The 27,303-nt window shown below is 32.1% G+C and overlaps 3 protein-coding genes across 10 annotated transcripts; 2 read left to right on the forward strand and 1 right to left on the reverse strand.

Annotated features, from left to right (window-relative positions):
- Positions 1-1,124: 1,124 nt before the first annotated feature.
- Positions 1,125-8,311, forward strand: LOC148616194 (ATP synthase peripheral stalk subunit F6, mitochondrial-like). 2 transcript variants are annotated; one of them, XM_088582975.1, is made up of 4 exons: positions 1,125-1,206; positions 6,742-6,921; positions 7,296-7,432; positions 8,100-8,311. In XM_088582975.1, the coding sequence occupies exons 2-4, from the start codon at positions 6,752-6,754 to the stop codon at positions 8,246-8,248; spliced, it is 456 nt and encodes a 151-aa protein (XP_088439101.1). In that variant the 5' UTR covers positions 1,125-1,206; positions 6,742-6,751; the 3' UTR covers positions 8,249-8,311. The 2 variants fall into 2 exon arrangements, with proteins under 2 accessions (XP_088439101.1, XP_088439102.1); XM_088582976.1 differs by having other exon boundaries at positions 1,169-1,211.
- Positions 8,312-10,525: 2,214 nt separating this feature from the next.
- Positions 10,526-15,672, reverse strand: LOC148616195 (PIH1 domain-containing protein 2-like). 5 transcript variants are annotated; one of them, XM_088582982.1, is made up of 5 exons: positions 15,588-15,672; positions 13,622-13,817; positions 12,746-12,869; positions 11,717-12,309; positions 10,526-10,727 (listed from the first exon to the last, which is right to left on the reverse strand). In XM_088582982.1, the coding sequence occupies exons 2-5, from the start codon at positions 13,808-13,810 to the stop codon at positions 10,590-10,592; spliced, it is 1,044 nt and encodes a 347-aa protein (XP_088439108.1). In that variant the 5' UTR covers positions 13,811-13,817; positions 15,588-15,672; the 3' UTR covers positions 10,526-10,589. The 5 variants fall into 5 exon arrangements, with proteins under 5 accessions (XP_088439108.1, XP_088439109.1, XP_088439107.1 ...); XM_088582983.1 differs by having other exon boundaries at positions 15,609-15,657; XM_088582981.1 differs by lacking the exon at positions 15,588-15,672 and adding an exon at positions 15,122-15,429.
- LOC148616196 (uncharacterized) lies at positions 13,933-26,927 on the forward strand. 3 transcript variants are annotated; one of them, XM_088582978.1, is made up of 6 exons: positions 13,933-13,955; positions 18,969-19,044; positions 21,035-21,252; positions 22,628-22,696; positions 23,600-23,680; positions 24,368-26,927. In XM_088582978.1, the coding sequence occupies exons 1-6, from the start codon at positions 13,948-13,950 to the stop codon at positions 25,047-25,049; spliced, it is 1,134 nt and encodes a 377-aa protein (XP_088439104.1). In that variant the 5' UTR covers positions 13,933-13,947; the 3' UTR covers positions 25,050-26,927. The 3 variants fall into 3 exon arrangements, with proteins under 3 accessions (XP_088439104.1, XP_088439106.1, XP_088439103.1); XM_088582980.1 differs by lacking the exon at positions 13,933-13,955 and adding an exon at positions 15,737-16,006; XM_088582977.1 differs by lacking the exons at positions 13,933-13,955; positions 18,969-19,044; positions 21,035-21,252 and adding an exon at positions 21,537-22,011.
- The last annotated feature ends 376 nt before the right edge of the window (positions 26,928-27,303 follow it).

Below are 27,303 nucleotides of genomic sequence, written 5' to 3' on the forward strand. Positions count from 1 at the left end.
AACAAATCAGTTTTCATGGTGCACCGTAACGACCCACGAGTTCATGATGACGACCATAAATCTTCCTTAGTGATGACTTCAATTTTGTAGCAACATAACCCTAGCTGTTCCAGAAACCTAATAGTAAGATGTCTAGCGGTACAAAAGGTCTGCGTAGTTACGGCAATTTCTGGCATAACGTATGAGTTGTGATATAAAAGTGCTGGAGGGATGTTGCCACAGATGACAGGAAAGTTGACAATACGGAATGAAAAGTCATCGCGTTCGTCGTATAGTTTGGTCAATAGTCTTCCTTTACCATCGATCTCTAAGTGTAGGTCAAGATATGAGGCTGACTTCACAGCGTCTGTAGTATCCTTTATCTTTGTTGTAGATGCGATGTATAAAATCCCCGAAACTAGGATTGTTTAACCACAATACGTCGTTTTTATAGCGAAAACTGAGACTAAAACGATGTTCTTTCTTTTGGATCAGATCAGCTAGGAAATCAGCCTCACTAGAATGAAGGAATGGATCAGCAAGTAGAGGAGCACAATTTGTTCCCATTGGAATGCCGACCGTTTGTTGGGAAAAAAAACGCGTCCATGCACCACACTGGACAAATATGTGGTCAATAAAACATTCCAGTATTTTAAAAACATCGTCTTTGGTATATTTGAAAGATGATTTGGATTTATTTTTTTTACAAAGTATGAGGAATCTCTATCAAAAACTACATATTTTATCTAGGTGTACCGTCTTTTTGGAGTAACAACGATGTATAATGTTTTTGACTCGGAATTTTAACTGAAGATGGGGAACAGAAGTTCGAAATAATGGAAATGCATGAGCAATTGGGGGTGTGGCATAACTATCATGCTTATCATGAAATAAGCCAATCTGAACTTGACCATATCATAGCAGCGTATGGCGTTTAATGTTTAAAATTTCGCGGCAGACATATATTGATATCAAATGTTCACCAATAGGAAATGTTACTGTACATAAGAAGGTTTGTCTATGGTTTTTCTTTAAATTTTAATTTTAAACGTTTGGAATCATCCGAATCCTGTCTTAGAAAATTTGTGAAAATATAGAAGCAAAATAAATTTACTGGCGAAGTATTCATGTTGCTTTAAATATGGAATTCGTTCCACCTATTTTACGAATTTCAACAGGTTCCCGGTTTCAGTCGTACAGTGAAGGTCAACCGAGCGGCTTTCAGTGGTAAGGTAGCTAATGTTGTACTTATCGTCGGAATATGGTTTTAGGAATATATTGCTGCGATATTATCATTTATTGCTAGTTCCTTTCCGCTATGGCAAAATTTGGTAGAGAAATAGATGGTCTACAGTGGTAAAGAGTACTCTCACCATGCTAAACCAAGTACATTCCTGCTCATAGACATACACGTTCACTCAATCGCTGATTGACTGATGCAGTTTTTTAATCTGACGTTAATGCGACCAAGCAAAATAAAAAAAATAGTCTCCCAAGAGAACATTTATTTTTTGTACTATCCTGCTTACTCATTACTGTGCTCTACTCCAGCATCCACGTTCATGCTGATTTGCAGTATGAAATCGTTGTCCAGTTATTTATCTTGTACCTTCTTGATGAACTATCACCTTGTTGGTCTCATGGTAGTATTGCTTGTCGCAGGTGTGTGAGATGGTGGGTTTCATCCCAGTTCAGTCAATCAAAGACCAAAATTGGTTGTCACTGCTTTTCTGCCTTAAAAGTACACAGACACAGTGAGTGATGACTGGTTGGCTCTTAGACAGAATATTGTGTCCTAGTGGGGTGGCATGCCTACTGGCTGTTGTTTTTGAGTTAGTATGATAGTGTGTAATTAATTGGCTCTAATACAAAGCATGGTCTTTTTGATTGGTAATTTTTTTATCCTGAAATGCCTAAAATATCTGCCATTGGACATTAAACCCTAGTCAATCAATCAATTTGAAAGGATAATACAGAGGACTTTTTGAAGTTTCATATTCAGGGGTCGCGCGGGGCTTCGCCAATGTTGCAATTTGCGATTTTTTATTTTATCTGGCGACAAAATAGCCAGTTGGCGATTTTTCTTGGCGCCTAGGTTTTGTATTAAAATTGAAGTCTATCAGCAATGGATATTCTCTCTAATTAAACAATTGTGTTGACACCTGGTCAGAGTTAAATGATGATGACCAATTTACGACTGAAGGCAATTAAAGGTAGTTAGAACAGGCGACTGTGACTTATAATATCCTCATTGGAGGTGTCAATCAAATGTAAATATATTATTGAGCCAATCAAAACTCATATCGTCTAGTCAAAGGTAAACACAATTAAGGCCATGTACACGTGGCTACATACAAGCTTCACAGCCCTGTTTAACCATGTAATACATTCAGAAACAGACTTTTCTAATAACAGAATAAATTAAATCCAATTAAAAATGATTATTCCATCTCGAAGTGTCTAAACACTTTGATATGAAAGAATTGATAAAAGAAAATGGATGACATATGTTTACACTTTTGCCATGACTTTTTTGGCGGGAAAATCGGTAAACAAATAGAATGGGGATTCCCAAAATCGAATTAAAGAAATGCTATTCAGATATCAATATAATTAAACAGGGATACAATTAATGGTCCATGGTACAAAATGCAGTTTGCTGGAAATTTAATCACTTGAAAAAAAGAATGAAGTTTGTTGAAAATATTTAAAAAAATCAAATTATTTTGTAAGATAAATTAGACCATTCAGGACAAGGTAAACAAAAATGTTTTAAAATCAGGGACTAGATGAGAATAGTAATATTAAGTCCTTGATAGAAGTAAAATACCTGTTTCTGGAGTAGTACTTTATTATTTTATGCATATGAAAGTAACAGACAAGAGCTAAAAACCTGCTTTGTACATGCATCAAGAGTGAATCTTGGGTACATGTATATCATGAATGGAGAGGTTTTTTTGATAATTCATCAGTAGCCTTAATACTGTCATATTTAAAAAAAAAAAAAAAAAAGTATAATTTTTTTGGCACCCTTTGGCTCTAATTTCTGAAAATTGGCAACAACACATGGCAGCTGGCGATTTTTCTGGCGACAGAATTTTGGAAGCCAGAGCAACCCCTGATATTCACCATTTACATCAAATTTAATGGAAACTAGTTTACAGTTTTATACTAGACCTAGAAAGAATAACAGATTTGAAGGCTACAAGAACTGTAATACATGTAGTTGTTTTGGAAATACATCTCTGAACATAAAGATTCTGTAAGGCTTCTTTAATATATGTATCATTTAAATATTTGTCATAGTAATTGACTTCATGTTTCTGTTCCAGTACAGAAGTGAATGTTGTCAATTTAATTGCTTGGTTGCTTCCATCCATCATACAACTTAATATTAGAAGGTGTTGCTAAAGCAGGTCATTTCAAACACGGCTACTTGTGTTTTAGATCTTTATGCAGTAAAATAGATAACCCTGAAATAACAACAATACAACATTAAAGTAATTCCAGTATCACAAATTATATAGGTAAAAATAACAGCTTGCTGTCAAACTATATTTAAAAGAATGCAGTTCACACTCTAGATATGTAATTAGAAAAAAATGACAATGAAAATACTCAAGTTCAAAATACATATAGCAGTCATACTAAATAATAACTGTAAATAAATTGACAGACTTCTTCACAACTCACAAATGAATGACAATCATAGATTTTATCAAAATACCAAGCATAATAATTTTCATATAAAACCAAGTGCACTATAAAGCATATACATGTAAACCTACAGATCTATGGGACTGGGTTATAATAGTCTATAGCTACATGTATAACAACATATAGGGTCAGTACATAAGGCATTGAGGAATAAAATGAAAATACTTGTATCAAAGCTGTGAACCCATCATGTAATAAAGAAACTCATTACACATTCGTTGATTCCATGAGATATATAATTCTCAAAAATATCAATATACATGTAACACATCTCTATGATTAATACATGTAGATACTAGCATACAATCAACAAGGCTAGTATAAATAATTATCATGCGATGTTAAATATAGACCTATAACTGCAAGGGTCAAGTCACTCACAGAATCTCTAAAATCTTTCAAAACTGCAATCAAACTATAGATTCATATCATAATACATTCACAGATTTATAAAAAGATCTCGCATCTACAATGTATCATATCAATCAGACCTAGGGCCAAACTTACCAACTACAAACATAACACTCTGCCATTCACATTCTACACTGTGCAAGGTATGATACACTTACCAGATATAAAGTGCTTCTTTCCAAATAAATCAAGTGTTCCTTTGAATTTTGTTTTCTGCACTCAAGATATACACTTAGGTCTATACCACAGTCATACAATCAATTCCTGAGGATGTGAATTATTTCCAATGTATAGCATTATGATCGAACTTCCATTTTCAAGTGTGATTTTAAAAACTCAAAGAGTTTTGTCTGACCAACCAGAACTGACCACAGAGAACTAAATCAAGTGTGACATTGTAAAGGCAGAAACTGTTACAACCGCTCTCAATGAATAGTGACTTACATACGTATCAAAACCTCAAACAAACTAGAGACCCTATATACCAGACGAGGGAAAATAAAATGAATACACAATATCTGACAAGCAATACACAATAATGAAATGATATAAAATAGTAAAAATACACCCTATCTCATTGTTATAGGGTTCATCATTACTTTTTGACAAATACATTACATGGTCAATTTCACAACAAATTTCCCTCTGACTACAAACCTGTGCTTCTGGAAAAATTTTAAGGCATAGCATGCCATAGATATGAAAATAGTATTGTGATTAGGTGAATATTGTCCTTCTATTGGGTTCTGCAGAAAAGGGCTAAAATACTATTTTTTGCCGGTGTTTATTTAAAATTGATTTGGTGTTCCAAGACAAAATAGACTGTGCCTCAGGTGTACATCCTTTGAGATTGATGATGAATAACATTTTCTATTCTCGTGTACTACTGCTCCTACTTTAAGGACATCCATGCAAAACATAATTAGTAACACATGACATGATGTTCAAACTTTAATAGATTAAACCAGGATAAAAAAGCCTCTATTTCTTATTTGATTATGGAGAATAAAATGTAAAAAGTTTTGCTGTCATTGTCTATTAAGAATTTTACATGTGGTATGAGGTGGCAGGATAATTTTTAAAAAAAATATGTATATTATATGCATATTTTTGCATACATTTACTACATCAAATTTTATATAAATTAATACATGTAAATATTAATTCAATAAAATAATATAGTGAAACCTGTCTAAAACAAACAGCAAGGGAACTGTGAGTTTTGTTTGGTTTAGACAGGTGTTCCGTTTTCTCTGTGACACTTTGATTTAGAAAAGGGAAGTCAAGACTTAAACTCTACTGTTAATTTTGAGTTATGGCCATTTTAAATATCAATTCTAACATCAAATTAAACACATTATTATTCAAGCATACATGATGTTAATATTAATAGTATAGATAAAGCAGTCTGTATATTCAAATATAAAGTTTATTTACTTTTTAGCTCACCTGGCCAAAGGCCATGTGAGCTGTTGCCATCACTTAGCATCCGTCGTCGTCGTCATCGTTAACAATTATACAAAACTCTCCTCCTCTGAAACTACTTGACTAATTAGAACCAAACATGGTATGAATGTTCCTTGGGGTATCCTGCATAGAACTGATGTGGGGATTTTTGATTCGTCAAAAAACATGGCCACTGTTACTAAAAATAGGGGTCAGACAGTAGTTTTCGCATATATCTCCTAAATCGTTAGGTTTAACTGAATTCTGACAGGGTAAAAGTGTTTAGGATGATAGATCTATCTCTGGTCAAATTTTGGTTTTAATCTGTTAGCCATGTTGGAGTTATTGCCCTTTTTCAACGATTTTTGCTATTTTTAATGTTATTGATTTCCAAAATCTTCTCCTCTGACACTACTTGACCAATTGAAACCAAACTGGGTATGAATGTTCCTTGGGGTATATTGCATAGAACTGTTGTGGGGATTTTTGATTTGTCGAAAACATGGCTGCCGTTACTAAAAATAGAACATAAGGGTCAGACATTAGTTTTTCACATATATCTCCTAAACCATTAGGTTTATCCAAATTCTTTCAATACCTGAAATGATCCATATTATTAGGACTACAAAAGTCTTCAGACTCCTTTTAAGAGTTGTTGCCCTTGAAAGGGGAAAAATGACTTTTTTAAATAGTTTTCAGTCAATATCTTGAAAAATATGATAGATTAAAAGAAACTTTCAATTGTTGAAAAGATCTTGTGATAGTCCTACCAAAGACTTCTTTAGTCAAAATTGTTGGACAACTTCTTGTTTAATTTATTGCTTTTGAAAGGCGAAATTCAAGAAGATGAGCAATTCAGGCTCCTAGGAGTCTCTTGTTTCATAGGAAGAGGTCAATCTTGTCTGGCATTTGCTTTTGTTATAAAGTTATGTCCTCGTCATCAAAATAATTTGATCTGCTCCTTCAGGGAATGGTCATTTTTTTTTAAACTAAAACAAAACTGGAACACTAGCTAAAATAAGGGGTGGAACCTATAAGAAGACCAACCCAAATTTCTGGCTGGAGGATTTAATTAACTATAATAGAAAATGATTTAGATTTTTAAAAATAATAAAAGAACCTTTAAAGTAATAAATTGTGAAATGTGCATGCATTAATTAACTGTTTAAATTATCTGTCTCTTTGCAGTGTGATTAAGATGCTTGCTGCTCGCTGTACAAGGTTGGCTCTTAGTGCTAAGCCACATTTGGCACGAAATATTTCCTGTTGTTCTGTGTTAGCCCAGAAACAAGCAGCTGGTGGTGACCAGAAAGATCTTATCCAGCAGCTTTTTGTTTCCAAAATCAGGGAATATGCACAAAAGTCCAAGTAAGTTTTAAAGCTTAATCATTTGGTTACATGTAGGAAGTGATGTCATTATTAAAACTAATTTCCATTTTCATATTAAAAAAAGATTGTTTAAAAAGTTTCATTTTTTTCAATACATTGTATAGGCAAATGTTTTTGTAATCAGTACAAGAAGTTAGGGCTCCTAAAATTGCTTTTTACATGTCTGTCAGATATTTAAACCCTAGTGCAAGGAGAGAAATACTTTATGAAAAACTATCAAAATGAAATAAAAACAATGACAAATTTGTTTGTAAATGCTCTACCTCAGTATTGACTTGAATACATACATTTATACCAGTACTGGTAGTTGATATTAGAATATTTTCCTCATTTTATGATATGTTTTCTTACAGAGCTGGTAAAATGCCTGATGTAGATGTAAAAGCACAGGCCACTTTAGACCAAGAACTCAAAAAGTTTGCTACACAGTTTGAAGTTCCTGAGGGAAAAGAAGCAGAATTTTGCAAATTCCCCACATTTAATTTTTCTGGTAAGTAATAGAGAAAGAAAAACTTACTTTATTTTTAGAAGAGGGAAGGTTTGATCTATGTTTTACCACATTACAAGTGATGCTTTTAAAAATGATTTTTTTATAGTTACATGTACATGACAGAGAAGCTGTGGAGGATGTCAGTGAGATAATATACAAAAATCATATCTCTAAATTACATGTACTGGTCAGGCAGATGTTGAAGGCTTGAGGGAATACAGTTTAATTAAACATTCATTTCATTAAGTGTTCTGGGTTTAAGTCCTATTTCCCCCTCGTTATTATCAGTTATCAACCTATTTTAAGAAAAAAGACAAAAATGAATCACTGACAACGAAATTTGTGGTTTGTTAATTATTAGCAAGAATGAATTTCAAAACTTATGTTTAATGATATAGGACTTCACCTTTCACTTCATGTCCAGTAGTATAGCATATACAAGTTATGAAAGACTCTGACAGTCAATAATTTGTAAAAAAAAGAGAATAATAATTCCAAAAATATGTTAGTACCCAATAAATAACACTTTTAAGCTACATGACAGAAGTGTCAAATAAGTTAGAAGATTATTGTCTACATACCGTACATGTGTTCCTTTTAAATTTTCAAGATGATAGCTGAGGTCTTGCACAGTAGACTTATGCATTCTTAAAATTTTCTGTTCCAGATTCAGACAATGATATAAAATTATTAGGAGAAGAGGTAGCTAATTTGACAGATTTACTTGTACAGCAGAATATAGAGCCCAAGGAAACCGATCCGGTTGTCACTAAAGAAGACCCTGATGTACCATTCTTTGATAGATTCAGGTCATAGACAATTTGTCCAACTCAATTTGTGATTTTGTTTTGAAGATTATAGATAAAAAGTGACAATATATTTGTGTTCTCATTTTTATACTACCTGATACTTTTGCCATTATTAAATGGTATGACCTGTTGATGTCCAAGACACTTTGTTACTAAAAAGGAGCAATTTATGAAATTTCAAAATGAAATGCCTATATTCAATTCTGGTAAATTCAAATGACTGATTGGTACTATTTTCGTATCCTTTGCATTTCAAGGACAAGAATGTTCACTTTATTCTAGAGTGACACACTAAGCTGCATTTTTCATGCTCTACTTTACAGAAGCTAGCATGTCACTCCCTTTAAGATACATTCCAACTCCTAGCCAACCAATCTCCTTTAAACAAAACAAATAAAACAGCAAACAAATATTTCATTTGCTACTTCAGTGCCGTCCAGGGCAGTGTAATGGACAAGATCAAGAGACAATAACACAGCTCACAAGAACTCTCAATAAAGAAAAATGACAATATGTATATTTGATAATTAAGATTTTTGAGAGAAAAAAAACCACATATGCTGCATGTTAAGCAGAGAAGCAGTGACTATTTTAAAAGTCTTTGTTATGCCTCGGCCTGGATGAAACCAATGTCCTCCCTCACTCAAGGTTACTTAGGTGGTTTTCGTAAATTTTAATGAGTTGAACAAATCCTCCTGCCCATAATGTTGCTAGAATTTATATTAACTTATTGATTATTTTTCCTCCTGTGTTCTTATTTATACAGACAATGTTTTCTTCACATTGGTGAAATATTACATAAGTAACTTGTTGCTGATTTACTTTAAAATTCGAACCTTGTCAAGATCAGAAATAATTATTTATATACCGGGAGATCATCTTTTGGTGGAAAAAAATACATATATTTTGTCATGAATTAAGGAGAGTCCATAAAGATGCTATTTTAGGAAAGACAATCTCTTTGTAAATCAACAAAATGGAAAGGAATGTAAGCTCAACTCACTTGAATACAAAAACAAATTTAATAAAAGTGTCCAACATAAGTCCAAAAAGGTTTTAAATGAAATTTATAATTATTTATAGTGTTGTACTCATTATTCTGTAAGAAAAAAAATCTTTTATTTGCAATGATAACTGTTAAGGAACAAGGCAGTGCAAGATACTTCCATGTATTTTTCCAGTTTCATCATAATTTAAAAGGAGTAGTACAAAACACAAGACTTGATCTGTTGCCTTATCAAAATATACTCAAAATACCAAAATTTGTCTTACATTCTGCACCATCTTAATTAGTCAGGGTATTGAGTCCATCATTTGAGGGAGAGAAATTATTTTAAAAAAAAATCATGTAATCATGTGATGGAAGGAATATATTCTACTATGGTAGTGGAGGACTTCGATACTGTTGGGTTTCTACATCAGCAATTTCTGCTTATGTAATGTAAAAATAGTTTAAAAATCATATTTTTGTCAGCTTTTTATTTTGGCACACATTTTCAAAATCGTACAAACCCTGGCTGTGACTATTTTCCCAGTACCTAAAAAAATCATCTTGGAATGAAAGTTTCTTAATAGCCCTAATTTACACACACTAAAAAAACACCAACAGTTCTGCAAGTTAGAAGCATGAACAAAAAGTGGGTGAAAGGACACTGAGTAAAGGTAATCATCTACATACAGATCTTTTTTTTTTCAGTTCATGTATGTCCATTTTTTATTGGTGATATCTGCTGAAGAATAGTATATCAGTGTGCTATGGTTTCCTGACAAGATAGTCCTTTGCTTATCCTAGCTCTTCTGTAATTACATTAGTTTTGAATAATTATGTTTGACTTATCAGAGGAAATGGCAATAAAATTTCCAGTTGGAAAGATAAGTATTTATGGTTAATTTGCATGTAAGTATTTGAATGAATTAGAATTTTACATAGCTAGTATATAAATAGGTTGGACTTTTTTTTCAAATTTAAAGCAAGTTACCACTTTGAAAGGTGTCACATCTATAAAGTTGGGTACACTGAAACGCTGGTTATTTTATTGAAACAGCATTTTCATGATATGTTGTATGTTTTAAAATGTATTCAACAAAATTGCTTTGAGTCTACCTAGGTTTCTACCAAAGTCTTAGCACAAGACTTTAAGATTCTACTAAAAGATGTATATGGTCATTTTTATATTCCATTCAATTACCAAAAATAAAGCTAATATCCAGCTTTCAATGTGTTAGGAGATATTTGACAATTTGATTGCATTCTTTCAAAATAGCTGGTATTAATTTCAACAAGACAAGTCACAGATGTATTCTATTGAATATTTTCATTATTCAAGACATTTTTATTGACATTTATTTTATTTAACCACAGGTACAGTTACTGTTAAAACATTAGTTTTTTTACTGAATTTAGCCGATGCTTCATCATCAACAACTTGGTGAGAAAACTTTATATGTAAACTGTATCTGTCATCAACTTCTAACTTCAGATCGTCCTGCAAAAAATATGAATGCTACTCAATATCTTGTTGTGAGTGTCTGCATATAATTATTAATACATGAAGATATCATAATATATCTATTTTAGGTCAAGAATGCAACATGTTGTTATTCCTAAAATTAAAAGTGAAATTTTATACATATATACTATTTAAGTATTTAATTGCCATAGTGTTTTTTTGTTTTTGTTTTTGTTTTTTTGGGGGGGAGGTAATTTTACACTGGAGTAAAATCATTTAAGAATATAATGCCCACGCTCAATGAGTGGGTGGTATTTTGGAATCACCTTGTCCATAAGTCATTCCAAATTTAGTTGTAATTACTCGGCTCCCTATGAATCAGTTGATTTCAAATTTAGTGTGTGGCTTTATGTAGATAGGGCATATGCCAAAGTGCAAAAGTGATTTTGAGTGTTGTTTGATATTGCCTTCCTGTGTCATTGGACTTTGCCATTTTTCACTTTATTGAATGAAACCGAGCAAATCTTTCTCATAAAATTCTTGGACACAAATTGATGGATTTTGGTGTTTGGCTTTATGTAGATGTGGCTTATGTTGTAAGTGATTTTGGGTGCTGTCAGATATCAACCTCCTGTTCCATGGGCCTTTGCCATTTTACTCTATATATGCAAAATAGACAAAATTTTTGTCACAAAAATCTCAGATCCCAATTGATGGATTGCTTTCAAATTTGGTGTGTGGCTTTATATAGATGGGGCATAAGTTGTGATTTTTGGTGCTGCCAGACATCAACTTTCTGTTTCATGGAGCTTATGGAATCAACTTATATGGAATGATAGAGCAAATTATTGTCACAATGGATGGATTGATTTTAAATTGGTGTGTGTTTTGTATAGATAGAGCATATGCTTTAAATGATTTGGGATTCTGTCTGATATCAGCTTCCCTGTACAAGTGGGGGTATTCTTAACACATTAATGTGTTCAACTTCATGTTTTGTTTGTTAAGAAACAAGCTGTGCATACCTGAGAAATATCAAGACAACATTCTTTAACACTGGACACACCATCCAGAGTAACCTTGACCTTAATATCTGTCCCAACATCACTTTCAATACAATCTAAAGTGTATTTTGGACAAGTTGCAATGGTTTTCATGTCTGTAGATGAAATTTCTTCAATTAATCCTTTCTTTTCCTGTCCCTTTGTAGATGATGGTAACTTTATATCAAACTCACTTTGCTGTGTTTTGATAGATCCACTATTGATATTGTCATCACTTACACCAATATTTGCAAATTTATTTAAAAATGTTTCCTTTGCATCAGTGGGAAAAGGTGCAAAGTTTTTCTGCAGTTCTGACATGTTTTGATCAAATTCTTTGTCCAAATGAGCTGTCTTTTTCATAAAAATCTGTCTTATTTTTTCCATGTTTCCTTTAAACACGACATTACCACCCAGTATATGATAATTCTTTGAAATTTGAACACTGTGTTGTGATTCAACATATCTGAATGCCAAGTTAACCAGTTGATCTCTCTCTACCCTATGTGGACTATGTCGACCAAATTCTTTAAGTATTTTTGGATTAAATGCTACTGATGTGATTATAACAGTCTCTGCAAAAGATGGCAAAAATGTTCATTTATCAAAATTTGATTTGTCTACCCTTACATTTTTTTCTATGTTTTTTTTTTAAAAACCAGATCACTAATGACTGAGTATCCCCCTGATGTCCAGGTATTTAATCCAACAAATGTATTGCCTAAATATCGCTGAAATATTGCTGCTCGGGCGTTAAACCCCAACAATCAACAACTTTAGGAAATTTGTGCTGTTGTAACATTCCTTAATTTTTTATGGAATTTTAACTTGCAGTACAAATTTCTAAAAAGCTTTCTGCTTACATTTTTTTTATCAGAATAAAAAAATTGAAGTGTGAAGAATACATGAAATTCAAACTGAATAAATTTGGGAAAATAAAATCTGTAGTATTGGTCACTTAAAACTATTGTCCGCATAAAATAAATTTAGGCTAAGTTAAATTTTGAATACCTGAATCCTCTTTTTCTTTTTGAAGTTCAGTACCCATCACAGGTATGGGATCTTCATCAGTCTTTGGTTCATGTACTCTGTTCCAACCACAAAAATTAATGTATAATTTCCACTGCTTTGGTGCCTGAAATCCAGACTATGTCAAATCAATCAATCATGGACCTGGTGTTTGTCTTTTAAAACTGAGTCAGTGCAGTGGCTTCATTTAAACACTTCAATGATAGAACCTTCTTAATTTTTTATTTTATAGCTTTCTATGCGACATGTATGTCTGATTATTTATGATTTTTTTATCCTTTTAAATACTTTTTTACTAGTAAGATCGGATGTAAAAAAAAAATCATAGAAAATGTAATTAGAATGTCACTGTTGTTCCATGCATTCTCTAAAAAGTGTTCTTACGTCTTCCATGTCCAGACTCCAGAGTAAGTCTTGTATACTGGGTACTTACGAATTTGAAAAAAAACATGTAATACTACAATTTGGAAAAAACGAATAACCAAAATAGGGTTACAACAAGTATGGTAGACCTCAACACATCACTATAATATGTCTAACATGTACCAATTCTTTTCCTCGTACTTTAATTTAAATTTTGACAGGTATCTGTTTTCAGCAAATCTTGACCTTCTGTAATGCCTGATAGCATCTCTGTCATGACAGATACTTACCAATAAATATTGTGATAAAATAAAGTATGATAATGCAATAATTCACATGTGAAATATTTATACTTAGAAAATTTAATAAAACAACACTAGCTGAGATTATTCCAGTATCACTTGTATTGATAGAGTAAGAAAGAAACCAATGCAAGGATCTCAATTAGTGATTTATTCTTAAACATGTAAAAAAAGTAAAAACAAAGGTTGTTACCAGTAAGGTAGTCTGAACACACATATCTGGTTCTGGTGGTTTCATGTATTCCTTTGCTTCTTTCATCTGTTTGTCTATAAATTCCTTGTATTTATCTGGATTATTCTCTGCCATTTCATCTAACATGGTCCAGACATTTTGTGCTTGATTAAGAAGAGACTCTTTACTATATCCACCAGTTTCAGTCATGATGATTCTGTAATATATATACACAGGTGCATTTTTCAGAAAACATTTGACTACACACGAAAGGATCATCAGCAGATAAATAACTGTTACAGGAGTATTAGCAAAATGACTTCACTTCATTTGAGAGAATAGCTATTATGAGAAGGTATGTATTATCAAGTCCTCCATGCTATATCGAAACACAGGAATGAAATATCTTACTTCACTCATTAGGAAGATGCTACATGCATGATAACAAGGTATATTTAAATCAACAATGGGTGTTCCGATAGGAAATGATAAGGTCGGTGTTATTGAAAAGTAAAAACCCAGCCAACTGGTCATATTAAAAAAATATATTCATTGTCCAAGAATCTAACCCACCTCGGAAAAAATATAGCTCCAATAATATTATTATCCTAATCAAAGCAAAGCCTTTCTAAGATAGAAAAGTTGATCATATCTTTTTGGAATTTATGCTGTCAACAATCTATGCCTGTATAAGCAGGGACTTTATATTACACTCCATCATATAAGCAAACACCCTTATTTCACCACACGCTAAAACTTCTGCAATGGTCCTTATTATAACATAGAAGAAATGATATTGAAGTCCTAATACTGTTCAAAATAACACACCATACAACCCTTGTATTTGGAGTTTCTAAAAATCTATAGTATAGTAGTAGATCTATTTTGTATGGTCTGTTGTACTCCTACAAGGTAAGAGGTTGGAATTCCGTTCCTCAGTACCTATGGAATTAACGCCTGATTTTCTGGAAAGTTTACCTAAAAAATGCTCATTTGACTAAGACTAAGATCTTATGCAAATTATGATTGCGCTGTGGAATACAACATGTCAGATGCTAAAGGATAGGGATGGCACCAAGTCAGAAAATAGCTTGCCAGACAACCTCTAGCATGGTACTTCTTTTTACAATTCAAATGGAAGTCTTCTTTCAATACAGTGTGGGATCCATATGAACATCAATGCACTACTAGGGTTAAAAAGCCAACTGCATAAGACCCAAGGCCTGCTATATATAGTTAAAAACTAAGCTTTCAGCAAAGGTTGAGTTTGCTGATTCCATCCTTGAAGGTGTCCAGGAAATCAGCATCTAATATGTGTTGTGGCAGACTGTTCCAGATTGGTATTGTTGCTGGAAAAAAAGGGGTGTTGGAAACTCGTCTTCACATAGAAAAAGGCTGTACGAAGCACACGGAATGGCCTCTTGTTGTTGCACGTTAGATAAAGAACCTGGGAGGATGGTACCTCAACAAAGTTATAAATGACGCAGTACGCTTGGATCATGAAGGATTTCTAGTTCTTACTTCTGTAGCATTGATGTGGCGCTACTGTCTTCCGATATTGTATCTAACTGCTTTCTTTTAGCTGGGAAATCTTTGCTCTTGATTTTTTTCTTTTCTCTGATTTTGCGATCTAACTTTAAATTAAAAAAAAATAATAGTTAGGGACTTGTTCAATAGCAGTGATGTTCTTCTTTCTCAGGTGGTCTCATACTACTCCTGCATATTAAAGTTGTGGTCTAAATAGTGTCTTGTAGCTCTGCAGCTTAACATGACGAGGATATGATGACGAATTCCTCCTCAGGCAAAGGTCGTAAGGATAGTCAGACAATCATGAGCTTCAGTCGTTCAGAAGGCATTGGTGATGTTCGCTTTCGTGGATATGACACTAGTATGGTTGTTTCGAAATATAAAACGTTTACAAACCATTCTTTCTAGCAATAGAACCAAAAGGACTGACTCACAATTATATTTCTATAAATCAACCTACGTTTTCTTGTTATGAGCGCACCTGTCTTTTCATGCAGCAATGTGAATGCGTCCTTAGACAGCGCACTACGTCATCAATATCTACGTGGTCAAGGGAAACAACTCTACTCTTCACCACTTGTCCATCTTTTTGTTTATACTAATGTAAGACATTCTTTCCCTAATATTTCCATGATTTCCCCTGATATTTTCTATGTTTAAAACATTCAATGTATGGATTATCACTGAGGCATATGTAAAGTTGATTTCATAATTCTATTTTACACAGTTAAATAACTATTACAGAAAAAGTTAATAAGTTTTTGCGAAAGGCCAAGGGCACATAAAAAGTTGGTGTTAATTATAACATGAGGTTCATAACATGAGGCGTCAGTAGCAGTCCTTTGACTTAAGGAAAGTAGCACAGTTCCGATTAGCACGGTAAGCACAGTGGATATGCTAAAACTAGTCCTAAACTTTCTTCGGCTCTGACAAGCATGAGTCTTCAATTTAGAAAAAAATTCTAAATGAAAAAAGTTAGATTTATGACCATGTTCCTCCTTGGGTCAGGTCATTGCCACTGGTATACCCAGTGGGTTCTGCCTTTGAAACACCCCTTTTTGTTGTTTTATGCTTTATATATTTCTAGATCCACCTGCTGGTATAACAGACTACCAATACCATATTAACATATTATTTATAAGTCTGACGGTTGGTGAAATAATGGTTGTCAATTTACCATTATTGTACTTACTTGTAGTTATTAAGTGATAATGAAGTTAACATCCATTTACATGCATTTGGTTACTTAATCCAGGGACATATACAATTCATAGTTTCTACAATATAATACATTGTTCAAATTATATGTCCCTGCCTTATCATAACTATACAGTGTACATTGTCCATGGCTGCCAAGCTTCCAGTGTGCAAATGCTAGAGATTTGGCAAAAGTTTAAAAGAACAAGGGGATAAAGATAAAAGATGAAAGGAAAATGCTGCCAAATCAGCTTCAAAATATGTGAGAGTTAGCAATATTGCATAGTCTTGTTTATTTTGTTGAATCATTGTACATCAAATGTTAATTTTTTGGGTCTTGATTATAGGAGATGATGTCTTCATGATGTCATCACTTAGCTATGATTTGGTTTTGGTTCGCAAAAAATCCATTGAGTGGCATAACTCGCATCAATTTTTAAGATTATTGAAATATTCTTTTGGTTCTCAACATTGCAAATAATTTTTTTTAAGGCTAGAAACCACTAATTCCACTTCCCATAGGCTTCTATGCTAATTTCACAATGTTCAATGGCTTATCTGGACTACCTTAACTTTAACCTGCAGAGAACTATATATTAGCATGATTCTACATATGTCGGCTCACAATCCTCAGAATAGCATGTGGGGTTAGCAGACTTGCAGTGCAGTACTGGTCACCGGAAGTGGTCTATAAATAGCATGGGAAATCCCAATGTTTTCTCAAGACAGGGGTATATTTAGAAATCATTATGGAGATTAGGCTTCAAATCACAAGAAGCAAAATGCAACTATTGAATGTACAGAAATGTTTTTCCTTTCAGAAACTGTTTAAATTTTTAAAATACAATAAGAACTTTATTCACAGCACTATGAGGAACAGGGGGTAATTTCTGCATAGGACTATTTTTGCATGCGTTCCAAATGCTCGTTGATTGAATTGGTGGTCTGTAACCTAAAGAGTAATTTTTTGTCTTAGAAAAAATAAATAACTATACAACTACCTTCCTATACACGTAGTGAATGAATTTGCAAAGTTTCAGTGAAATGTGATGAGCACTTTTTTAAATATTTGATTTTTAATTATAGGTTAACCAAGTTATGCGAGCAAAATGGTGACAATATTCTACCATACTTAAATGCCTTAAATATTTGCAAAGAACTTTTTCTGACTTTTCAAATAAAAAAATTCAATCACTACTTGTTTTTTAACAATATTAATAAAGAGATATCCTTTAAAAGTAATCATTTTCTGAAAAATTGGTCTATTTTTAAAAATTTATTTGTAACATGCCTCCCCCTTTTTCTTGATCACATGTCAAAATCCTAAATCTTTAAATTTTCACAAAAGGTGATATCTTTGGCTTTAAATTTGTAAATACAGTGTTTTCACATTAAAACATGACCAGTAAAGGGCACCTAAAGCAAAAAAAGTACTCAAAATTGAAATTTCCATGTTGCCATAGGGAAATGCTTATATGTCCTTAACCTCTGTAATAAAAGTGAGTTTTTCCTCATTTCTAATCAAATTTTTGCTAAAATCTGCACAAAACTTGATTTCAAGTGCTGATCACCACTATATTTAGGTAAATATAGCCTTCAAAGTTCAATATTTGATATTTTCTACACTTTTTACAAGATGGATCATAAAAATCAGCCAGAAAGACCTAATTTTCATAATTTGGTCTAATAACTATAAAAAATGCTTATTTTGAAGGATTTTTGTAGTGTATTCCTCTCATAGCAAAGTTTACAAGATCTTCAAGTAGTTTAAAGCTATTCCGAGAAACTTTTCATTTTGCCATGGCTTCAGCTTAAGGCTATAAACCACTAATTCCACTTCCCATAGGCTTCTATGCTAATTTCACAATGTTCAAAGGCTTCTCTGGACTTTACCTAAACTTTAACCTGCAGAGGAGTATATATGAAATGAGAACTTTTTCACAGCACTATGAGGAATGGGGTAATTTCTGCGTAGGACTATTTTTGCATACGTTCCAAATGCTCATTGGTTGAATGGGTGGTCTATAATCTAAATTTATCCATGGACTTTAAAAAATTAGACCCTATAGGATCTAGGATAAGATTTTAGTTTTATATGAAAATAGAGGTTAACATAAAAATATCTTAACAAATTTATTTTTTTAGTAAAAAAGTTATAATGTCACATAAATAACATATGAATTATTTAATCTAAATGATACATTTGCAGGACCAAAATTGGATATAAAATAAAAAAGTTCTAAAAACTTGAAAATTTGGATTCTAATTATAAAATTGACAATCGTTTATTTAGTTGTTTATTTGTCAACCAATTTGACACTTACTAATATGCAAATTAGTGAATATGACATCACTAACAGAGATTACCGAACTCTCCTATAGGCCTTTGAAAATTTCATTAGGATTTCTGTCCGTCTGTATAGATTTTTAATCAGGTCAATTGAATGTGACCTATTATTTGTATGAATATTATCATTAGAGTTTACTTCTCTTGAACTGACAGAAAATGAATGATTTTGGGTGGTTTTTTTTTGGTTGCAAATTCTACAGATTAAATCTGTTAAAATAATGATTTTCCTTGCCATATGCTTTTCCAATCAGTTGAAGTTGTATTGTACATTGTATGCATTACTTTTTTTTTTAGATTGTTGAAGATGGCCAACTCTGCAGCAAAAACATTGCTAAGAAACCATATCCGTCATGCTGATACTCACAATAAGGTAACAAATAATGCTGTCACAATAGTCACACTGCTTTAATCTATGTTTGTACACTTCTTAAAAAAAATATTACAGTCAAGCGTTGGTAAAGCATAGTAGATTCTTGCAAACAAATATCATTTGAGCATCTTTACAACTGACAGTTTACTTCTGGTAAGGCCTGAAATAGAATTGTTCTGCTTTTTCTGCTTTATCTTCAAAAACTTTATTGCTTATTGTCCCCAAATTAGCAGTACCCCATCCCTAGCATCAACTGTAGTTCCAATATATAACAGGAAGTGACTTATTAACTCTACAGGTAAATCCTTTCTTGGTTCTATATATCTTTATTCTCATAAATCAATTGACACAGAGTACATACACAAATACAATTTGAGACACAGCACAGCAAACACACACACACACACACACACACACACACACACAGAAATATAATAAGCATACACATAATATTTACATCAAATTAATTTTTAAAATTAAAAAAATTTATTAAATTACAAAGTTTAAGAAGTAGATGCGGCTTTTTAGTTGACATTAAGTTTGAAAACTTGAAAGTATTGCAGTGATTTAGATAATATTGTGGTAAAAACTGTTTGTGTTTCTCTGAGAAAGAGGAACATTCGAAATATGATATTCATCACTTAGTCCTTGGTGATTGCATAATACACAGTGTCTGTTTTCTCTTTCTATACCTTGCCATCTACCAGTTTCGAAAGTTAAAAACTGACTTGTAGTTCTGAATCTGCAGAATTTCTTAGCTTTGGAAATATTAAGAATGTTAAGATGTACTTCAAATTTAAATTTGGTTTTGAAAATTCAATAGTTTAATCCCTTTGGCGAGTCACTCACTCTACAGGTGATTTCCCTCGGTATAGTGTAATAGACGTCACTTTTAGAATAATTTCCAATCACTTTTACATTTGGGTCATACAAAAATCAGAAGGTCTTTTTTTTTTAATAAATGCAGTTAATAGTTAAAGTATACATGTACATGTTTATCTTCATTTTAGTATTAGTAGTTTGCATTCAAGCAGAAGTTATAGTGTTTTTATGAGATTTATTCTATAATTATTTTGTATTGAAATTTTAAGTTGATTTTTAAAATTCTGTTAAATCTTACTCTTTTTTTTTTTTAAGTAGGCATTAGTTGTTATATTGTCAGTTTTACAATTTTTATATTTTTTTTAAGTTCAAAAATAGGTTGTTTTTTTTTTCAATTTCACTAGGAATTCATTCAACAATGTAGCAATTGTAAAAGTTACTTTTTTTTTATCTTGACAATGATAGAGTTTGAAAAACAATGTGCAAATACTTAATATACCAAAAATAGCACCAATTTAGATTCTTTTATGCAGTTATGAACCAAAAATTATTTTCTGTATGAAAAACACTGGACTATCTCAAACCTAATACTGATGCATATGCTTATAAGTACTTTTTATTTTGGTTTATATTAATTTATTGTTTCTATTTTTTTCAATTTCATTTTGAGTAAACATTGGAAAACTAAAATCTTGACTTTTGTAAGTTTTTAACTCTCATTTAACTTTTCCTTTTTAAATTGAATAAATAAAAGCATTTGTCTGCTTTGAAAGAAAAGCAAAACATACAACATATTCCTATAAAGATAAACAGATTCAATATTCTAGTCACTCTTTCTATGGTACACCATTGAATTTAAAATTTCTTCATGTTTTGTGTCATAACTCATTAACAATTCAATAATTTAACTTATGTACTTGTACCTGTCCAGGTGAACAAGTAAAATGTACCTGGGATACCACAACTATTTTCCAATTAATTAATGAATCATATACTAAAAATAACAGAGGTAAACATCTGAGAGTTGTGCCAGGTATTGGAGGTATATCTGGCATTTATCAGACTGTGCTGCAAGCTGTATTGTACTACCTGCTCTAATCTTACCTCCTGAAAATGAAAGGTTTAAAATTGCATAAATAGTCAGTATCATATCCATCTGTCTTTGCAGATTTGGGAGGAGACTGAGATGTGGAAAGATTACCATAGAATGAAGGACATTGAAAGAAATGAAAGGGAAAGTAGATATTCCTTCCTCCAGGATAAAAGAATTGATATGAATGATGAGTTTTCAAAACGCCAAAACAAAAGTGCTCACATGGACGAAGAACAACAGAGTACAGTTTGTTTGAGGCAATTTTATAAAGAAGAAGAGAAGGATCCTGACAGGTATGATATGTTAGAAGAGAAGGATCCTGACAGGTATGATATGTTAGAAGAGAAGGATCCTGACAGGTAAGATATGTTAGAAGAGAAGGATCCAGACAGGTATGATATGTTAAAAGAGAAGGATCCTGACAGGTATGATATGTTAGAAGAGAAGGATCCAGACAAGTATGATATGTTAAAAGAGAAGGATCTTGACAGGTATGATATGTTAAAAGAGAAGGATCCTGACAGGTATGATATGTTAGAAGAGAAGGATCCAGACAAGTATGATATGTTAAAAGAGAAGGATCTTGACAGGTATGATATGTTAAAAGAGAAGGATCCTGACAGGTATGATATGTTCGAAGAGAAGGATCCAGACAAGTATGATATGTTAAAAGAGAAGGATCCTGACAGGTATGATATGTTAGAAGAGAAGGATCCTGACAGGTAAGATATGTTAGAAGAGAAGGATCCAGACAGGTATGATATGTTAAAAGAGAAGGATCCTGACAGGTATGATATGTTAGAAGAGAAGGATCCAGACAAGTATGATATGTTAAAAGAGAAGGATCTTGACAGGTATGATATGTTAAAAGAGAAGGATCCTGACAGGTATGATATGTTAGAAGAGAAGGATCCAGACAGGTATGATATGTTAAAAGAGAAGGATCTTAACAGGTATGATATGTTAAAAGAGAAGGATCTTGACAGGTATGATATGTTAGAAGAGAAGGATCCTGACAGGTATGATATGTTAGAAGAGAAGGATCCTGACAGGTATGATATGTTAAATGGCATAAAATGTAATGACATGATTGATATTTTCCATTAGATGCTAATTTTGTTAAATTTATGGTGTGGTTGCAGTGTTCTAGGATTCCACTTTACCGTCACCTGGGGCAAGTGTAATTTTGAAGCGGAAAAGTTTATCATGTTCAGATTTTCCATTGATGAGTAGAAAACTTTAATTTAAAACTTCAGACTTCAGTTCTGATAGCAGACTTATTTTGTGGCAAAGTTAATCTTCATTTGGAATTTTTCCATGGAAGCCAGAAATTAAAAAAAAATCCTGGAACACTGGGTAGAGATACATGTATGTGGTTCAATACTTTTTAATGGGGTAATAGCAGAACTTTAAAATTGTTGTCATGTTACTTCTACAGCAAAGAAGAAGAAATTCTGTTCACCAATACCCCAACTTCTTTTGTAATTTTTTCTACTATACTATCTCTTGTGCACAAAAGGGAAGGTAGATATAGATTAGTATAATTTTAGACTGGATCATAGATATACTCAATCAGTCAAACATTTTCTGCACTTCTTCAGGTATTGACATTGCTTTTTATCATTCTTACAGTTACGTGTAATTTGATGTTTTTTTATGCTTTTGTAGATGGGGACACAGTGGATATAAAGAATTATACCCTAAAGATTTTGACAGTGATAGATCAGACGATGAAAGGTTTATCATACTTTTTTTTTGATTTAGGAAAAAAACATTATTTAATTTGAAGGTTATAAAGAAGAAGATATTAAAGTAGAAATTTTGTTTTAATTTTAAAGGATATTTAAACGATATGTATCCTACTGGCAAATCTGTTGTGAATCTTTTAACATAAAGTTACAGTTACGGTTAAAAAAAATTTGGCGGAATTTGAAAGAAAAGCAACATGATACTGTATGTCAATATTTAGTGTCCATTAAGGCTACAAACCACTAATGTCACTTCCCATAGGCTTCAATGCTCATTTCACTAAGTTCAATGAGTTATGGAGATTCTACCTTAAGTTTAACCTGAAGAAGACTATACATCACCTAAAAGCTGCAAAATATTATGTGGGGTTTACTACCCTGCAGTGCGACACTGGCTCCTAGAAGACAATGAGCTAAAAATAGAATGGGAATTCCCTTACATTTCATAAAAAGGGGTCTTCATGTAGAACACATAAAAAATATTTAATTCAGTAAGTTACAGTGACCATTTTATGAAGAAATAAAGGAAATATAATTCCCTGCCAAAGACAAGCTCACTTTTGCACATTTGATGTGCACTTTTTCTACAGCAACATAACACAAGTGCACTAAAACTTGTGTAGGACTTTTTGCGTATGTTCTGAAAGCTCATTGTTTGAATTAGTGGTATGTAACCTTAATGCTTGTTAATTAAATGCTAAGGTTTCAGAGAAGACTTTCTCCATGTAGAGATAAATAAATAATTGTTGAAATAAGTAGAGTACTGAAAAAAAAATAAAGTGACCCATGTGCTATGTGCTTTTAGTAATACTTCAGCGTATATTAAGAAAGCATTTGAATTTTTATCCACCATATTCGAGCTTATTTCTGATTATATGATTGTTTAATGTAGGTGGGGGCACAGTGGATTCGAGGAATTGTGTGATGAAAATAGTTCTAGACGAAATAAATACAGAAGAAAATCAGATAAAAAGTATTTATCTTTTATTATAGAACTCAAATAAGAATTTAAATCTATGTGTAATATTATTAATTGAATATGCTGGATAGGTCATTTACCAGTGTACTTGAAACTCAAATAGTGTTTTGTGTTCCTTAACTTGAAATAGTGCTTGAAATAAAACACCTTCAACTATATAAAATTTCCTCTGACCCTTTAAACCCTCATTTTTTTTTATTTGTGCATTGATAAACCTGACAAATGAATTATAAAAATTGAAGATTTGCCAAGACATATATAATTAACATGCATCAGCAACATATTCACAAATAAATTATAAACAAACAAATGACATAGAGCGGAGAGAATGACAGTGAAAGTAGAAAGAAAAAAGAAAAAGAAAGTGAGAAAGGATTGTCATGTGATAAATTACCAAACCTTTGGGTATCCTTGATGTAGCTCTGTACAGCAATAAAAAATCTATTATTATTCTCATCAGACTATATGTCATAACCAGAGAGTATTGTTTGAATATCTGTATTTTCAGGTAAATTCGCTGATAGAATAGCCTTTCAATTAGATATAATTTACATTCTATGAAATACTAAATTGAATCTTCACATGGTGGATGCATGAATGTAATATCTTCTCAAGTACAAGGTTGCTTTGCCAAGTGACCTTTATTAATTTCTTATTACATGTACTTGCATGCCTTTATAGGAAAAAGAAGCATAAAAAGAAAGACAAGAAAAGTAAGAAGAAAAAGCACAAATCCGGGGAAAAAAATGATCTGAAGAAAAGACGCAGAAGGAAAGCCGAGAAGGAAAAAAGTTCAATATCTGCCAAAAAAAGGAAGAGAAGCCATGGTAATTATAGTGACAGTTCAGAGAAAGATACAAGTAGTCAGGAGGATACAAGGAAAACAAAAAACAAAAAATCTCATACAAGTGCTAAATTAAAGAGAAGACACTCAGGTAGTAGTTCTGATTTAAGCCAGAAATACAGATCTAGGAGGAAGTATTCATCTGATAGTGATAGTGAATCTCATAGACATTCTAGACATAAAACAAAAATTCATCACAGTGATTCAGATTCTGGCAGCAGCAATACGCAAAATCTCAGGAAAAGAAAAAGACTTGATTCTGAAGTTGACAATATATTTTACAGACACACATATCAAGAAAATTCAATTGACAAAGAACTTCTATCTAGAAGAAGTCATGCAGAGCAAGATAAAGCTCCTCAGAGCAATGTAAAACATATAGCCAGCAGTTATTTTAGTAGTGACTCAGAATCTTCTGACTCACATAAGCATAGAAAAAGACATAAAGTATACAACTCAGGCAAAAGTAGTTCTTCTGAATCAGATTCAGAGTATTACAAGAGATCAAAATGGAAATAACCACTGATTGTATCAGCAGACATTGACCAGCAGTATTTTTCCTTAGAAGTTTTTAGTTTGTTTTTTTATTGCCCTAAGATATGACTTTGTTGTATTAGTCATGCCATTTTTTTTCTGCTTTTACTTCAAAAAGTGTGCATTGTGTAATTCCATGAAGACAGTCATGTGATATGCATGCTTCTTGCATCAAAAATTACTTTAATGAATTAACATGCAGATTATAATCTAAAGTTTCTTTTTGAAGAAAAATGATACTATTTTGTAGTATTTATGAAATATGCTCAAGGAAAGACATCAATATGAAATAAGGGTTTCACTTGTGATTTTAAAAGTAGTTGAATTAATGTGGAGAATGTGTGCTTAGAATCATATTTGTAATTTATTACAAAGGTGTATAAATATTGTTTACATGTGTGAGTAATTTGCCTTCATGCTGTCAGTTATCATGAAAGGTAAAATTGTGGATTTTTAGTATCATTTATTCAAGTCAAATTTGTGAAAAATGTCTGCAAACAAGGTACCATTAGAGTAATGATTATTTTGCAAAGGTATGCACCTTTTAATACCTCATATGTCCTGGGAATTCACTTAATTTTGAAATTTATAATTTGAACATGTAAAGTAAAGGAAATGTAAGAAGTAAAAGTTGTCATTGAGACCTGAACTCATAATGTTTAAACAGCATTGACACACATACATGTGATAAATAAGCTTCTTTGCATTAAAAGTAGGTATTATTTTGACAGTAATAAAATTAAGTATAGTTTAAGTATAGTTTAATTACCAGTACAACCATTGTTCTTTCATTAAAAAAAGATTTATTTTTCCTCTCATATGTGTTTTTAGAACATTGTTCTAAGTATAGGTATTTTTTTATTAGAATGTGCTGTTTAAAGCACTAAATAAGTAGTTATATTAAAGGAGAAGACTATGAAATTACGCATGTCATAAATATTGAAACTAATCTGTAAAATGTCCATGAAAATTAATTTGAAACAAAATAATTTCCTTTCCTTAACTAATTAATCGCAATTAGAAATTAGGGAATTTCAATTTCCCTGCTTAACAATGCCACCATGATCGGTTGAGCTGTGACGTCATGAAGTCGGTTTGTAAAGTGAAAGTAAATAGGTAATTGATTATGATGTCCAAAGAAATCACAGAATTGGGACTTTTCCTATAATTTCAACCTAAAATAAACAGAAGAGATTGAAGCACAACATGTAAGCAAATGTCAGACAATATTGATGAACAACAGGATTTGCAGCCAGAAGGCTATTATGTCTGAGGAATATCTAATGGCTACTTCCAAAGAATGTTCGTATTGCTGGTAAAAATAATTTGAATATTTCTCTTTTATTATTCGTGCAGTCGTAAGCTTGACAAGACATGTTTTGGTGATCAGATAAACAGGATCGTAGAAATTTATTCGGATTATTCTTCATGTACATATTATTTGCAATGTATCAGTACCAAACCGACTTTGTGACATCATGAGTCAATCCGAAGCCATCGGTAAAAATCAATATAGTCTGCTTATGATCTTCCTTAGATAGAGTTCTGTAAGATGTCTATCTACATATATTTCAGATTTCGAACTTTGTATAGCCTTGAGCATTTTATAAAACCGCATTTTGCATTAAAGGTTATTTATTTTTGTTTACGTAAGTATTATTTATCATAAGAGCTTCACTTAATGCAAAGGCAGTCTTTCCCTTTAATACCACCAAAACTAGATGTCTTTCAGAATGTTTAAATTCTATCTAGAAAAACAAAACAAAAAGAATTAGTATCTATATTGGGGGAGAATTAAGATTATACAAAAGATTTGGAAGTACAGTGAGTGTCAGTTTTATAAGAAATAAATATTTTAAGTTGTTTGATTTTACTCTTATCATTTCATGCAATGAATATTAAATGTAGCAGAAATTTAGTTCCTGATACATTTTTAGAAATTCAAGTGATAGATCTGAGGAAGGTCAAGGTCAATCATAATTCACACATTCTCATATATGTAGTACTTTAAAAATAATACAACAAATTTTGACTTTTTAGTGATTGTCACTGAAGTTTTAAATTCAGTTGAATTATTGACTTCATGTTTATGTTAGAATAGGAGGAATAATCACTGGAAAAATATTTTGAATTTCAGAATTGACTCTATGGATCAGGGTTTATCACTAAATACCTTTTATTTAATTTAAAATATCCTATTCCTTTATATTGAGGACACTTCAAAGTTGCAGAAGTCATC

The sequence above is a fragment of the Perna viridis genome, chromosome 5 (genome assembly GCF_037379345.1).
Source record: "Perna viridis isolate PV_CMFRI_1.1 ecotype Kerala chromosome 5, ASM3737934v1, whole genome shotgun sequence".
NCBI lineage: Eukaryota > Metazoa > Mollusca > Bivalvia > Mytilida > Mytilidae > Perna > Perna viridis.

Excerpts from the sequence above, each read along its gene's own strand:
- LOC148616194 (XM_088582975.1), top strand. The coding sequence starts at position 6,752 with ATGCTTGCTGCTCGCTGTACAAGGTTGGCTCTTAGTGCTAAGCCACAT. Across the intron at positions 6,922-7,295 it reads GAATATGCACAAAAGTCCAA|AGCTGGTAAAATGCCTGATG; the intron begins GTAAGTTTTAAA and ends GTTTTCTTACAG. Across the intron at positions 7,433-8,099 it reads CCCCACATTTAATTTTTCTG|ATTCAGACAATGATATAAAA; the intron begins GTAAGTAATAGA and ends TTTCTGTTCCAG.
- LOC148616195 (XM_088582981.1), bottom strand. Across the intron at positions 12,310-12,745 it reads AAAAGAAAAAGAGGATTCAG|AGACTGTTATAATCACATCA; the intron begins GTATTCAAAATT and ends CATCTTTTGCAG. Across the intron at positions 10,728-11,716 it reads GTTGTCTTGATATTTCTCAG|GACGATCTGAAGTTAGAAGT; the intron begins GTATGCACAGCT and ends TATTTTTTGCAG.
- LOC148616196 (XM_088582977.1), top strand. The coding sequence starts at position 21,689 with ATGTTAGAAGAGAAGGATCCAGACAGGTATGATATGTTAAAAGAGAAG. Across the intron at positions 22,012-22,627 it reads GAAGAGAAGGATCCTGACAG|ATGGGGACACAGTGGATATA; the intron begins GTATGATATGTT and ends ATGCTTTTGTAG. Across the intron at positions 22,697-23,599 it reads GATAGATCAGACGATGAAAG|GTGGGGGCACAGTGGATTCG; the intron begins GTTTATCATACT and ends TGTTTAATGTAG.